The following is a 13,287-nucleotide window of genomic DNA, read 5'->3' as shown; positions in this document are numbered from 1 at the left end:
TGTTTTTCGGTTCCTTTTATTCAAGGTTAATGTTTGAAGATGCATATTTCATATTCTATGACAACGACATGACTTCGTGAGAGACGACACCTGTGCTTTATTTTCCCTTTTTATCCACTGGTTTTCCAGAAAGTAGCTGTGATAGAACAAAATGATTGACATCTTCGTCCGCCCAGTAACTCATGTGTGATGCAATCGTGTTAATCGGGTTAAAGTCCAAGGCGCTTCTAAACACATATTAGTATGACTATGTGTTCGTGAGGTCGCAAAGATTTGTCCACTTACTCCTGAATGCTATAGTCAACTCGGCCATTCCTGTTCAAAGCTCGCACCTTGGCCTCTTCCAGCCGCAGCTTCCGAGCCTTTCGCGACTCATCATTAAGGTGGGCTATTTCCTCGTCATGCTGCACAGAGTCATGTCGTTTCTGAAACGTTGAATACAGCGTCTCCAGCTCATCGTCAATCAGGGTCACCGTGTTACCATTATCGCTCACGCGACGTCCTCTAGCTGCCGCTTCCGCCAACTGTCTCTTCCTCTCGTCTGAGAGTTGCGCAGCCTCTTGGCTGGCGGTGACGTCGGCCTCACCCTTCTTATCTCCACGATGCTCCTCTGCAGCTAGGCGGGCAACCTCCTCGTTGGTAATACCGAGGCTTCGGTTGAGGATGTTGCTGGCAATTCCTGCGCTCAAGCTCGACCAGAGATCGCTAACGCTCTGCCCGACCTTGGCTCCTATGCCTGTCAATCCTTGAGGCGCCACATTTCCGAATATGCCCTTCTTGGTATAAGGCAGAGCCTGTGGTTTTAGAGAAGCCATGGCAGGTGAGATCAAAGGCTCCATTCTGTAACTGATTGGATCTGACGGGTGGAAAATGTTGAAGAGCTGCTCGGCCTTGGGAGACGATACCGTCATGGGTAACCCGCTAACTGGAGAGATGCCATCCATGCCTGTGCCTGCGGGAGCCGTCAAGAATGGATCGTTTGTGTCCTCTGGGTTCAGTGGGCTTTCCGACGGTAGACCATGCGGCGAATGGCGTGCAGCAATGGTCCTATAATTATGAGCATATTTCCAAATATTACAAACTAGTCATTCAACTTACCTCCCCTTGAGCATCTGAAACAAACCAACAGGAGAACCCAGACAGAAAAAGTCGGACGCCTCAAAATTAAACTCCAGCTCTTCATCCTTTGGTCTGATTTCAGGTCGGTTGTGCGATGGCCAGAATCGTAGTGGGTGGCGGGACTCATCAGGATGCCTCTCCCTTTGGCGACAGAGAACGTCGAAAAAGATGGCGGAACCCAAAGAGTGGCCCATCAGATGTACTTTTCCTCTAAATTCCGGATTCCTTTCTTGAAAGAGTTTTAGAATTCGGTTCGTCTCTGCTACGACAACTCTCGATATTTCCTCTCTGTACGAGCTCTGATAGAGCAAGACGTCAAGTGCGAGATCTGAAATAAGTGATCTGGCAAAAGCAACTCCTTCAACCGTTATGTCTTCTAGTGATGGATCTGACAAAAATGCTCAGTAAATGGTATCACGGTTGCGTTCACAAGGTATTCTTACAGTCATCTTCTTCACCAGTAGCGTCCCCTATATCACTCTCACCCTTTCTTTGGCGCTGTCTAGGAAACTCAATCAAGTGTCTCCAACACACTGGAAGAACTTGCACTCTACAATTACCAGGCCCAGCTCCGAGCTCTGAGTTTAGTGCCTTCAGATCAGCGGAATTGCTGTACACAGACTTGATTGTCTTGCGCAAGATGTTGACATCATGCACAAAGTTTATACTTTCCATGCTATTGGTCAAAGGGTCAGTGTGCTGTCAATACAGGTTTGAGCCAATTCACATACCGCAAGCCAAGCCTCTGTCCAATGCCATGCGTGACAAGAACCAGGTGCTCAATGTCACGGCCTTGAGCTTCCCCGTCTTGGGCATTGTAGTCGTCCTGGATTTCTTGCTCCTCGCGTTTCCTAATCTGCTCCTCGGTTTCTTCAGTAGTGCGCCGTTCGCTCTCGAGAAAGGATGACAGTTGGCGCTGAAGCTTCGACTCGCGTTGTTCAGTCTCCTTCTTCACAACCTGGCTATACCCTAGGTCTTCAAGTGAGTCTCTGGTGGTAGGTGGAGCTGATCTCCGCTTCAACAGCTTCTGTTGGCGCTCGTCCAAGCCTGGGATATCCGGGGCGTCTGCGGCAGGCTTCACTTCTTCCTTCTCTTTTGCTTTCTTTGGCTCCGAATACCCTCTGATCAACTTGACGCCACTCATGTATCCGCCGCCTGCGAAACGCTCATACACCGAAGCGGCTACCCACGAGAGCATACCATCGGTAGTCATCCAAGCAGTCTTTTCGTCTTCATAAGTGGCGACATTGTTCATATATGCACCAAATAGGCGATATGTCGGCAATTGTGGCTGCAATGGCTGAGTTGCGGTAGCTGCTGTCTTCTGCGATTCTGCTGAGGGAGTTGTGGCCTTCTGATCTGCAGTACTGGGTCGGTCTGGTTTGGCGGTCACTGATGTGTCCTTCACTTCGGACTTGCTTCGTGCTCGCCCTAGTATATTGATCAGTGTGGCTCAAATGCAGAGTTTTGGGTTAGGTCATACCTGGAAACAACCACGGCTTTGTCTTCAAATACCCCTATTACAGTCAGCACAAATACAGCTTTTGGAGAAACAATTTCCCACCTCCTCCAATTGAGCTGCAAGGTTCTCCTCACAAGGTCTGAGGCCAGAGCCCTCCTGGAAGAACCAAGTCCCACGACGCACTAACAATGTTCGTCAGCATGAGTAGACAATACGACCAGTTCACCAAAATAACCCACCTTCATAAATCGGCCCTAACCAATAGACCGGGGCAAGCTCCCGCTCCTCAATATCAATATCAAACAGATAGTCCTCATTCACTGCAACCCGCGTATGTCCACGGTGTGCATCGTCTAGTGTAGCAGCTTTACTCGACTTGGACCGCTTTGAAGGTCGGCTATGCGAGTCACCGAGCGAATCATGCTCTCCCTCAACAGCTTCCAATAGTTTCTGGTACCTTGCCTCTGTCCTCCTCGAATCAGACACCGAGAATGCTGAAAACTTCTTTGGGCGCACCGCCGGCTTCGGGTCCTTGTCCTCCTTCTTAGGTCCCTTGATCAGCTTGGGTTTCCGTTTCGGCACCTAACCCTCATCAGCTTATAAAATTCTAAAATTCTCTCTCCTTGTTATCGAACCCACTACGCACATCAACAGCATGAAACCATTGCACATTCAAGGGCGGGCAGTCCTTCGGATACGTTCGAAAGCTCTGTCCATAAAACGGCGTTATAGTATGGTCGCCCGGGGCCGCTCCCTTAGGCGTAGCAGTCCCATCAGGCACGGATGCACTCCCTCCGTCCTTATTATCAGGCGTAGGTGTTGCCGTCCGACTAGTCGACCACGGGTTGATAACGTCGACGGCGGAGCTCAGATACGACTTCTCAGGCTTCTTATCCCCAGTTCCGGGGGGCATTTTCGAGGCGCGAGCTCCAAAGGACAGCCATGCGACCGCCTGTACAGCTCTGGATGCAACGACGTGGAAGTTGGGAGCTGTTCGGGGCAGATGCGGCGAGTGCAAGGAGCACCTAGCTCCAACGCGTAGCGCCAACGTGGTGAAGCTTGCTGCCCGAGAATGGGGCCGAGGGGCAGCGAATTGTCAGGCGAGAGCGTATGATTCGGGCTCGGATGATAGGGAATGAGGCGGTCGATGTTATTCCGAGGTTCGAGAGCGGTTATGAGAGCTGTATGTACATGGCGGCGAACGGAGTCGGGCAAAACCGTTGAAGGGCGGGAGCTTGAATGATGGAATTCGGGTGTAGATTTGATGCAGAATGGTTGACGCACATGGCGGCCGATTGGACGACGTCACTTCAGATGTCTCAATGGCATATGTGCTGGAGTTGGTACCTGCTTGGCATGTGCTTGGTGGCTGTGAAGATGACAGGGGTGGGAGCTCAGTGGTCAAATGGCACATGCAGCTTCAAAATTATCTGCACCTCCCACTTCAGATGAGACTCATGCATTTACATCTACCTTTTTTCATCACCAAATATTCCAACACATCCAACCACGCCGTTCAATCTATCCAAATATAAAAAGAGACCGAACCCATCCCTCATCCTCCTTCTCCAGCTCCTCACAATTCGACCTCTCCACAAACCCATCCATATCATCCCCCGCCCTCTCCAAATACCACAACCCAACCTTGACAATCTCATCACACGCCTCATCCTCCTGACAAGCATACCCCGCATAATTAATCATATCCCGCCCATTCAGCAATAAAGCCGACCTGTACAGCTGCGAATTCACATCCCCAGCTTCCATCATACACCTCAAGCCCGCCTTCTCACGATACCCCTCGCAAAACGCATTACACAGCCTCCTTATCAAATCCGCCAGCGCCGCTTGCTCAGGCCGTCGCCGAGCGCTAATCAAGCGACAATGCCAAATGGACAAGAATTCAGATATGTCTCCGTTGACGCCTCTGCCTCTGCTGGTGGCGAATTCCCAGTCGATGATCAAGGGACGCACCTTGTCGTCGCAGTTAAGTGGGAGCATTATATTGCCAAAGTTGAAGTCACCGTGTACTAGACACGTTGGGTACGTGTATTCCGGGTCTTTGATATCCTTTACCAGTCGTTGATAGTATGTTTTTCCGTTGGGGACGTTTTCCAAGTATTTTGGCATATTCTCCATGGCGAGATACCAGACCACATCGTCTGTAAGTGATTGAGAGAGGACCTTTGTAGTTTCTGGCTGTGATTCAATCGCCAGTGTAGTTTCTCGGCTGTGCATAGTTGCAAGGCAACGGCCTAGAATATTGCCGATTCGCGATACCTTGTTCTCGATATCGGGTGACGGGCCTGACTCCGCCCAAAGTTCAATCCGTTTCCGAAGACTGACCACTTCCCCAAGATCTTCTAGCAAGAGAATAGAGGCCTCGTCATTCTTTCCTGTAATCCCCAGGTTTGACTCTGTCCCCTCATCATGGTGTATGACTTCCGGTACACGCCAGGAATCTTCCCGAGCTGCACTCCCGCCTAATAAACCTCCTTCGCCCCAGAGACTCATTACAGTCCGCTCCACCTGCTGCCGGTTCAACGAGAAGGGTTGCAAGTGTCCCTCATCTTCAAAGAACGGGCTCGCGTGCTTCAATATGACGGATTGTGGCCCGGCTTCGCCTGACGTCTTGATAGCTCGGAGAGTAGCGTTGATGGATCCGTGGGGTACACGCTCTGCTTCCCAGCGGGTGTCTTTGTAGACAGATTCTAGATATGCTGCGTAATTGGGTTTATCCATTGCCATCGATAAAATGGTCAATTTTGGCCGCCGGTTGTGAAATATGAAGTATTGCCAAAGTTCAAAGTGCAGCCAAAAGACAGCGGCTGCAATTGATGAGACGTCGCAGATTATGCTCTCTATGTGAGAAGAACAACATAACATCGTATTTTATCACATCATTATATAGTTGTTTCGATTTCTTCAACTTTAACATTAACCTTTTCTACCTTCCTAATTCGGATATGAGTCTTTATGAGTTGACGTTAAGGCATTCAGCTCTGCAGCCGGATGAGTCATGCCAAGCTCTCGCTTCTAATAATAATCGAATGTGTCGTTATGGTTGATCAATTTCGAACATTCATTACAAAGTGGGTAACTAATTGGCAGATGAACTATCAAAGTTCAACATTCATCGTAGTTCTGCTATTTTACGGGTATTACTTTACTGTACGCACCATTGATGCGCAATGCTAGTGGCCAAGCGATCGTCGACACCAGCTATCTCATCTCCGCCAACGCCAATTTTTGCCAAATGCCCGACATGACTTTATCTCGTCTGGCCTGGTATTATTCCATCATGTCAAGTTTGCCCTCTCTCCCTGTCATCACGAATTTTGACGACGCAAGCTCCCACAGTCCTTCCAGACACATCAGTCTCTCATCACTACCACACGTTTTGCATCATCCCGGCCTGACTTTTCATTCAGTCATCACAACATACCCTGCTCAGTTTGCCAAGCTCAAGGACTCAAAATACCAGCCTCAAGCAATGTTGACAGCGACCCTGGATTTCGCTGGGCGATAACCTCCGCCACCAGGCCCTGAGAATTTCTCAAGCGCCGAATGTCTGCATCCGCATCCACATCCAATCGTCCCAATCCGACACCCTCGGCTGTCTGTCGAACGAGAGGGGGGAAAACATCCGTAGAGACCGTAGAAGATAACCATAGCAGGGTCCATACAATCTCCTCTTGGTGATCTTCAATAGCCAAATGCAATCCGCTCTTCATGTCCGCCAATGGGTCTTGATACCGAATAATGCTGCCCACATCGGCACCCTCTTCGCTCGCGTCTCTTAACAAGTCAATAATGCCTGCGATATCCCCTTCCGCACACATGACATGAAAAGCTCTCGCAGGTCGTGCCTCGGGATGATTCTGGATATACGCCTCTTCGGTGATTGAATCCATGATGTTGAGGTCCTTTTGCACGCCGCCTTCATTGGTGTACTGGGCTAGAATGGCGGCAGCGGAACTCTGTCGGAATTGGTTTGTAGATGAGCCGCCTGCCTCATTCTGAGGTAGATATGTTCCGCAGCTTGGGCATTTTAGAGATAGTGCTACTGAGGATGCATCTTCCATAAGGCATTCCCTGTAAAAGTTAGTGCTGTTTGCCAGTTGGGCACGTATCCAACGGCTTACCAGTGGAAGTGGCATCCACAACCAAGCTCCAGATCATCAGGAACAGTCTCGGCAGTTTCAGTATCATCGTTGTCGGCGTCGTCGTCGAGCCGCAAGACGAGCGGTTCTTCACAAGATTTGCAAATGGACATGGTTCTGGTTGATGTGCCCAAGGAAGGTTGGGGCTTCAATGCTTCCTTCAATGCTCACAAATGACCTGAAGCGGGATAAAAGTTGTACTGGCTCCGTTCTCTGAGAAAATTCGATCAACTCGAAAAATTCAGCGCAGTGGTCGGCGTCCAATCGGTAAGGTAAGCTGCGATATAATTGTCTGTTTTGGACCTGGTTGGTGCATGGTGCTGCTGCTAGATTTTTTTTTTTTGGCTGGCATTTGCTGGAGTGACGTAAAGTGGATTCGATTCGATTCAGGGTCCAGATTTGTTGATATCTGGCATTGCTTTTATCAAAGCTGTGTTTGACGATGCCTGGCAACTGAAGTCAAAATGGAAAGCATTTTGGTGTCTTCTTCGGCCTCTTTTCAACTTCGACAAGATCAATTGCTGAACCTATGCGCTATCATGGTCTATGTGTCTAGACATTGCATGGCTCGCGGGAGTCCAGGGTTGGTCACTTCAGGTTTAGAATGCCGTGTCATGGAAGAACTTTAGAAGCTTTGCATTCTTGCGCTGCAACCGTATTTTCAGAGATGCATCCATGTCAGAGACTTGCAATGCTTTCATGTGTGGTCTTTTTTCATAATTAAGAGCAAGTACCGCGTGTGTGGTCGCGCCTGCCGTTCCTTGACGGACGGAGCGTTGAGTCTGGTACTTTGAGATGAGGTACCAGCAACAATGAAGTCCATGGACAAAAGGTCAACGGTTGCTCTGTGCACCAGCCAGCCAGTATGGGACAGATCAGTACAACATTGAACCTCCACGTCTGCATGAGCTACGGAGTACAATTGATCTGATTGTTGCAAGGTGCGAAACATCCAGTGCCCAAAGACAGTGCTATTTTTGTATCAACTTTTAGTTGGCGCCTGACCCAGCTACTTACCTATAAGCAGAAACAACGTTGCGATAATTTCTCTGCCTGCACCTGCTCCGGGCCTGCCGGCGCATGGCATAGCCTCGTTGCCTGAAGTCTGCGGAGGTTGACAAGGAGTGCAAGTGGTCTGGCAACGACGATAGTGTGGTGGTTCCAGTACCTCGAGGTGGGGTATCATTTGTCCCGCCAACATTCCACGAAATGTCTGACCTGGTCTGGTCTTGTGCAGCCCACTTCGCCCGCTTCAAGCACCGACACCACTCACCTGCACTTGAGCTTCCGCGCATAACGTAAGACCCATCAAGCCTTTCGTCGTCATCGTCGACACGACCTCGTCCTTGCCTCGTCATCTGGTTCCATCCCACTCCAATTCTTACAAGTAAACTAGGCCCCAAAAGACGGCGCTTTTATCAATCGCAGCTTTCGCCAGCTTCGCGCAAACTTTCTCTTGACACCTTTCTGTCCCCTCCTCAGCAACTACACAAATCTTTCGAGACATTCCGTGGGTTGGCCATCGCAACCCCTCAACCCCCACCATGAATGTCCTCAAACTGCAAAGGTCCGAGCTACACCTGGCTTGTTGCCAACCGCTGCGCTGTCATTTGAGACCGCTTTGCTAACCCTGCCATTTATCTTGACACAGAAAATTTCCCCAGTTTCCTCAAAATGAAATTTTTGCGCTCTCCGACGCCTTCCAGCGCCTCGATGTCGACGACAAGGGCTACCTAGACGAAGCTACTGCCATCAAGGCGACTCAACAGAGTGAAAATCAGCCATACGACGTCGTGCGACAAGCTCTTAAAGAGGTTGAGCTGGACTCTTCGCGACGTGTAGAGCTCGAAGACTACGTTGGAGTAGGTCTTACCGGCCACGGCTGCTCCATGCCGCACGCCTCCTTCGCGTTGTTGGCTAACCACAGACTTCTAGCTTATTTCCAAACTCCGCGACTCTTCGCCAGCCCAGAAACGGCTCTCAACCGGCCCTACACCAGCTAGCCCCAGCGGTGTCGTGGCTCAACGCACTGGCGGCCATGCATCCAAGGGCAGCGTCGGCGGGAAGATCCAGGTCCAAGGTTCGAGCGCCAACGTCACCCATACCATCAACGAAGATGAGAGGACCGAATTTACTCGTCACATCAATGCTGTTTTGGCTGGCGACGCCGATATTGGCAATCGTTTGCCCTTCCCCACAGACACTTTCGAAATGTTCGACGAGTGTAAGGACGGTCTTGTCTTGGCCAAGCTCATCAACGACAGCGTACCCGACACCATTGATGAGCGTGTTCTCAACGTAGCTGGTCGCAAGATCAAATCCCTCAATGCTTTCCACATGACTGAGAACAACAACATTGTCATTGAGTCCGCCAAAGGTATCGGCTGCTCCGTTGTCAACATTGGCGCTGGAGACATTATCGAAGTGCGTGAGCATCTCATCCTTGGTCTGATCTGGCAAATTATTCGACGAGGCCTGCTCGGCAAGATTGATATCAAGCTCCATCCCGAACTGTATCGTCTTCTGGAAGACGGTGAGACTCTGGAGCAATTCCTTCGTCTCCCTCCTGAGCAGATTCTCCTCCGGTGGTTCAACTACCACCTCAAGGCTGCCAACTGGCCAAGAAGGTATGTCACTGTCGGTTCTCAACGTTCAACCGGTAAATATGTCTCTAACTCGTAGCTTTAAAGGGTCAACAACTTCTCAAACGACGTCAAAGATGGTGAAAATTATGCCGTCCTCATGGCACAAATTGGTCCCGAATACGGCTGCACCCGTGCACCGCTCCAAACGAACGACCTCCTTCAACGAGCCGAGGAAGTCCTGCAAGAAGCCGACAAATTGGGCTGCCGCAAATTCCTGACCCCCAAGTCCCTCGTCGCCGGTAACCCCAAGCTCAACCTTGCCTTTGTGGCTAATCTCTTCAATAATCATCCTGCCCTCGACCCCATCACGGAAGAGGAGAAGCTTGAAGTCGAAGACTTTGATGCTGAAGGTGACCGCGAAGCCCGAGTTTTCACACTCTGGCTCAACAGTCTCGACGTGCAGCCTGCTGTCGCATCCTTCTTCGACGACCTCCGCAACGGATATATCCTTCTCCAAGCCTACGACAAGGTTATCAAGGGTAGCGTAAACATGAGGCGCGTCAACAAGCCCAAGCCCAGATCCAGTGACGCCCCTTACTACCACGATCCCGAAAACGAGAACCCTGAGGATCTTCTTCAAATGTCTCGTTTCAAGTCTTTGGAGAATACAAACTACGTCATTGAGCTCGGTATACAAAACAGATTCTCGCTGCCCAGCACTCAAGGCGCCGATATTACTGACGGCCAGCGAACACTCACTCTTGGCCTTGTATGGCAGCTCATGCGCAAGGACATCAATGTTACTTTATCTTCGCTCGCCAAGAAGCTGGGCAAGAGCGAAATCACCGACTCTGAGATGGTTCGCTGGGCAAACGACATGTCTCGCCAAGGTGGCAGAAACTCCTCGATCCGCAGCTTCAAGGATCCTTCCATCGCCTCCGGCGTGTTCCTGCTGGATGTGCTGAATGGCATGAAGAGCAGTTATGTCGACTACGACCTCGTTACGGCGGGCAAGACGGATGAGGAGGCATACATGAACGCGAAATTGAGTATCAGCATTGCCAGAAAGCTGGGCGCGACTATCTGGTTGGTGCCGGAGGATATTTGCCAGGTTCGAAGTCGCTTGGTGACTACTTTTATTGGTGAGTTTTGATCTTGTCAAGCCCTCACGTGTGTTTGAACAATGTTGCTAACAAATTCCAGGTTCTCTGATGGCAACACACGAAAAGATGTAGGTTGATTTAGGGAGGCACCAGCGATGGGGGTTTGTTTATGATAAAAGCGTAGTTTAGGTAAATCATCATATATTTTTGATACAAGGGATATTCAATTTGTCGCCGCCGTTGGAATACGCCAAAACGCCAAAGTGCTGTCGTTCAACTCGTTTACCATATCCTCGATTTGATCCAGATCACAGAATGAGATACAAACTGCACAACAAGCTTGGTCCCGTGAAAATACCCAACCAGAAAATCAGATTTCCCAACGTCTTTTGGCCCTTGAGCCACTTTGTGCGACTGAGTCGAACCAACTGCATTTGTTAACGTTGCAATTCAAAGAAGTATTAGTGGCAAGATGGGTAAAACGTACTGGAAGCTGACACATTTGCAAAACGAGCAAGTAGCCTCTCAGCTTATTAAAGAGACACCACATGACGAGTTCGTGAATGCAGGCTGATAAGAAGAAGGTGATGAGCGTGGCTGTATGTTTGTTGACCTTCATGGATGAGATGGATGAGTGGTAAACGTGGCGGAGGAGAAAGACGTGTACGGGGCGGTTCCAATCGCGGGCAAATTGGTCCCAGGATACTTGAGTATGTTAGTTTGCAAGCCATCGATACCCCAGTGGTTGGTGTATGGGTACGAACCGCTATTCCACCAGGCGTCGTAGAAACTACGGTCAGCGAAATACGTGAGTTCGGCGAGGACGTTGAGAATAGTTTCCCAAATTAGATACCAGACGAGCTGTATGTTGTTAGGTCTAAATAAACGGGAGTGACTTCTGGAAACACGTACTAGATACTCCATCATGAAGGGGAAGATGAGGTCAAGCAAGAGTAGAGGGAATTCTTGAAACCGAGCAGCTAGTGGAAGTCCATTTTCCTTCATCTGTACGGTTTTCATTACCACGGGATCTATCCACAATTAGTTTTGTTCGCGTGGTTACGAGTGGGAGGATATCTTCTTACATATGGAATATTGTGCGACTTGGTTCATCACGAACAATACACCAACCATGGCGACCAGCTTTTCTGCAACATACTTCCAGCTGATTTCTTGTGACCGAGGATATTCCAGTTCATAAACCAGCGTTGGTAGAGGTATCCATTCGTAGTGTCCCAAGAATGTCAAATTGTTCGGATATGCTTTGTTTGGATTACTCGATGTTCCTCTAAGTTCGTCTGCCAGGGCATCGACTTCCCACTTGATGATTCGTTCAAACGTCTCGATTTGCTCATCATTTAGAGGTTCACGAGAAGCAATTGCTTTAGCAATCTTGTCAATATCAGTCTCTTCAGTTTTGGGCACTTGCGAGAGAGAATGGCGGCGCTCCACGGCGGTAGGTGGAACTCGAAGATGGTCGGTTGACAGACTGGAGACGGTTGGGACAGCAGATGACGTCTTTTCTGATGGATGAACTAGGTCGAGTTGCTTGAGCTTTGATAGAAGGAATAATCGCATTGAGTAAACCGTGGAGAGATGTCCATTGTAAAATGCGTAAGAATGCTGCTTCATAAGCATGATGATGCCATGAAGTACAAAAAAAACGGTATGTGTCCACGGCCAATTGCGGACGTGCGTCCAGCCAATGATGCCGGTGATGAACATAGTTTGCCAGATCTGATAACGTTAGCAACTGAGCGAGGTAGAGACTTGTCCGCAAGTATTACATTTTGCACAATCCACCCACTGCTGTCCCAATCGAGCACCTGGTAGTACACCAGTTTCTGGATGAGCCAGCTCACGCCAGTAAGTCCACACATGACTCCATCCGAGAGCAAAAGGACAATAACTGCCACCGGAGTTTAGCCAACGTACAGGATTTAAAACTAATCGCATCATGGTGACCTACCATCGCGGTGAAACATTGTCTTCATAATCTCATTCGATCCCAGCGGCGTACCATATACCCTCCAATTAGTCACGGATATCTTCAATACAAACAATGCCACAGCCAGCCAAAAGAGCGTATAAAATCCATGAAAAGGACTATTAGCCGCCACCGAATTATGCGAATCAAATGCCGAAAATTGATGTGTGAAAAGATGGTCACGGAATTTCCGCTTCTGCTTTATGGCCTTGTCCGGATACTTGACGCTTTCCGAGGTGCGCTGCAGAAATTTTTGCAAAGCCAGGTCGTTTTCGGGATATATTCTTATTCCACCTGAGCCATCTCGAACTATAGTCGAGTCAACTTGTGCAGAAAGCAGCTCCTTTTTCGAGACTCGTCTCCCCGGCTTTCTCTTCCTCAACTCCTGCTCATCCTTGCCCTTGATGTCATATGCAGGTCGCACATTTTCATCGTAATCCTCTTCGCTGGGTGTTTCGGATCCAGTAGCAGAGCTTTCTAACGATATGCCTGCCTCCCGCAGAGCTTCACCAAGTGATCTCGGCTGTGCATGGCGAGGACGTTGATCCGGAGGCTGGCCGTTGACAGCATCCACATCGGCAGGTGGCGGGGCGCTGAGGGGCCGCTCCTCTGGTGTCTGGGTCAAGGTGCGATGCATTGTGCCAATGCTTGGACAAGCTGGTCCTGGTCCCAGAAAGGACTCAATCACCCGTCTTCTAATAAAGATGAGATGAAGAAGATGAAAAAAGGACCGGTGGCCGTGCCAAGATCCTCTTTGCGGTCGCTGCAAATCTAATGCATTGACATTGGAAATGGGACAGGTGGCAGGCTTACTTATTTTATGCAAAAGTGGAATATGTCCTCGGAGGGTGTGAAGGATGGAGCTGGA

The 13,287-nt window shown here is 49.6% G+C and overlaps 6 protein-coding genes across 6 annotated transcripts; 3 read left to right on the top strand and 3 right to left on the bottom strand.

Moving 5' to 3' along the window:
• Positions 1–97: 97 nt before the first annotated feature.
• Positions 98–3,494, bottom strand: VFPPC_14244 (DDHD domain-containing protein; the record flags this gene model as incomplete). Its single annotated transcript, XM_018292013.1, has 9 exons — positions 98–227; positions 286–1,047; positions 1,099–1,507; positions 1,563–1,795; positions 1,851–2,550; positions 2,603–2,636; positions 2,684–2,763; positions 2,821–3,163; positions 3,228–3,494. 9 exons carry the CDS (start codon positions 3,492–3,494, stop codon positions 98–100), a joined length of 2,958 nt encoding a protein of 985 aa, XP_018142919.1.
• Positions 3,495–5,018: 1,524 nt separating this feature from the next.
• On the top strand, positions 5,019–5,285 carry VFPPC_07476 (protein kinase-like protein; the record flags this gene model as incomplete). The annotated part of the gene is made up of 1 exon (XM_022428560.1): positions 5,019–5,285. One exon carries the CDS (start codon positions 5,019–5,021, stop codon positions 5,283–5,285), a length of 267 nt encoding a protein of 88 aa, XP_022284345.1.
• A 760-nt stretch (positions 5,286–6,045) lies between these two features.
• On the bottom strand, positions 6,046–6,857 carry VFPPC_07475 (zinc finger domain-containing protein; the record flags this gene model as incomplete). Its single annotated transcript, XM_018286325.1, has 2 exons — positions 6,046–6,676; positions 6,727–6,857. The coding sequence occupies 2 exons, from the start codon at positions 6,855–6,857 to the stop codon at positions 6,046–6,048; spliced, it is 762 nt and encodes a 253-aa protein (XP_018142917.1).
• Positions 6,858–7,208: 351 nt separating this feature from the next.
• Positions 7,209–7,373, top strand: VFPPC_15953 (hypothetical protein; the record flags this gene model as incomplete). Its single annotated transcript, XM_018293706.1, has 1 exon — positions 7,209–7,373. The coding sequence occupies one exon, from the start codon at positions 7,209–7,211 to the stop codon at positions 7,371–7,373; it is 165 nt and encodes a 54-aa protein (XP_018142916.1).
• A 915-nt stretch (positions 7,374–8,288) lies between these two features.
• Positions 8,289–10,564, top strand: VFPPC_07474 (fimbrin; the record flags this gene model as incomplete). The annotated part of the gene is made up of 5 exons (XM_018286324.1): positions 8,289–8,311; positions 8,396–8,606; positions 8,680–9,371; positions 9,435–10,471; positions 10,533–10,564. 5 exons carry the CDS (start codon positions 8,289–8,291, stop codon positions 10,562–10,564), a joined length of 1,995 nt encoding a protein of 664 aa, XP_018142915.1.
• Positions 10,565–10,740: 176 nt separating this feature from the next.
• Positions 10,741–13,056, bottom strand: VFPPC_07473 (acyl-CoA/sterol acyltransferase; the record flags this gene model as incomplete). The annotated part of the gene is made up of 7 exons (XM_018286323.1): positions 10,741–10,860; positions 10,920–11,137; positions 11,197–11,293; positions 11,345–11,463; positions 11,518–12,169; positions 12,220–12,341; positions 12,402–13,056. 7 exons carry the CDS (start codon positions 13,054–13,056, stop codon positions 10,741–10,743), a joined length of 1,983 nt encoding a protein of 660 aa, XP_018142914.1.
• Positions 13,057–13,287: the final 231 nt, after the last annotated feature.

The sequence above is a fragment of the Pochonia chlamydosporia genome, chromosome 4 (genome assembly GCF_001653235.2).
Source record: "Pochonia chlamydosporia 170 chromosome 4, whole genome shotgun sequence".
Lineage (NCBI taxonomy): Eukaryota > Fungi > Ascomycota > Sordariomycetes > Hypocreales > Clavicipitaceae > Pochonia > Pochonia chlamydosporia.
Note: the sequence above shows the minus strand (reverse complement) of the source record. Positions and strands in the feature narration are given on the sequence as shown.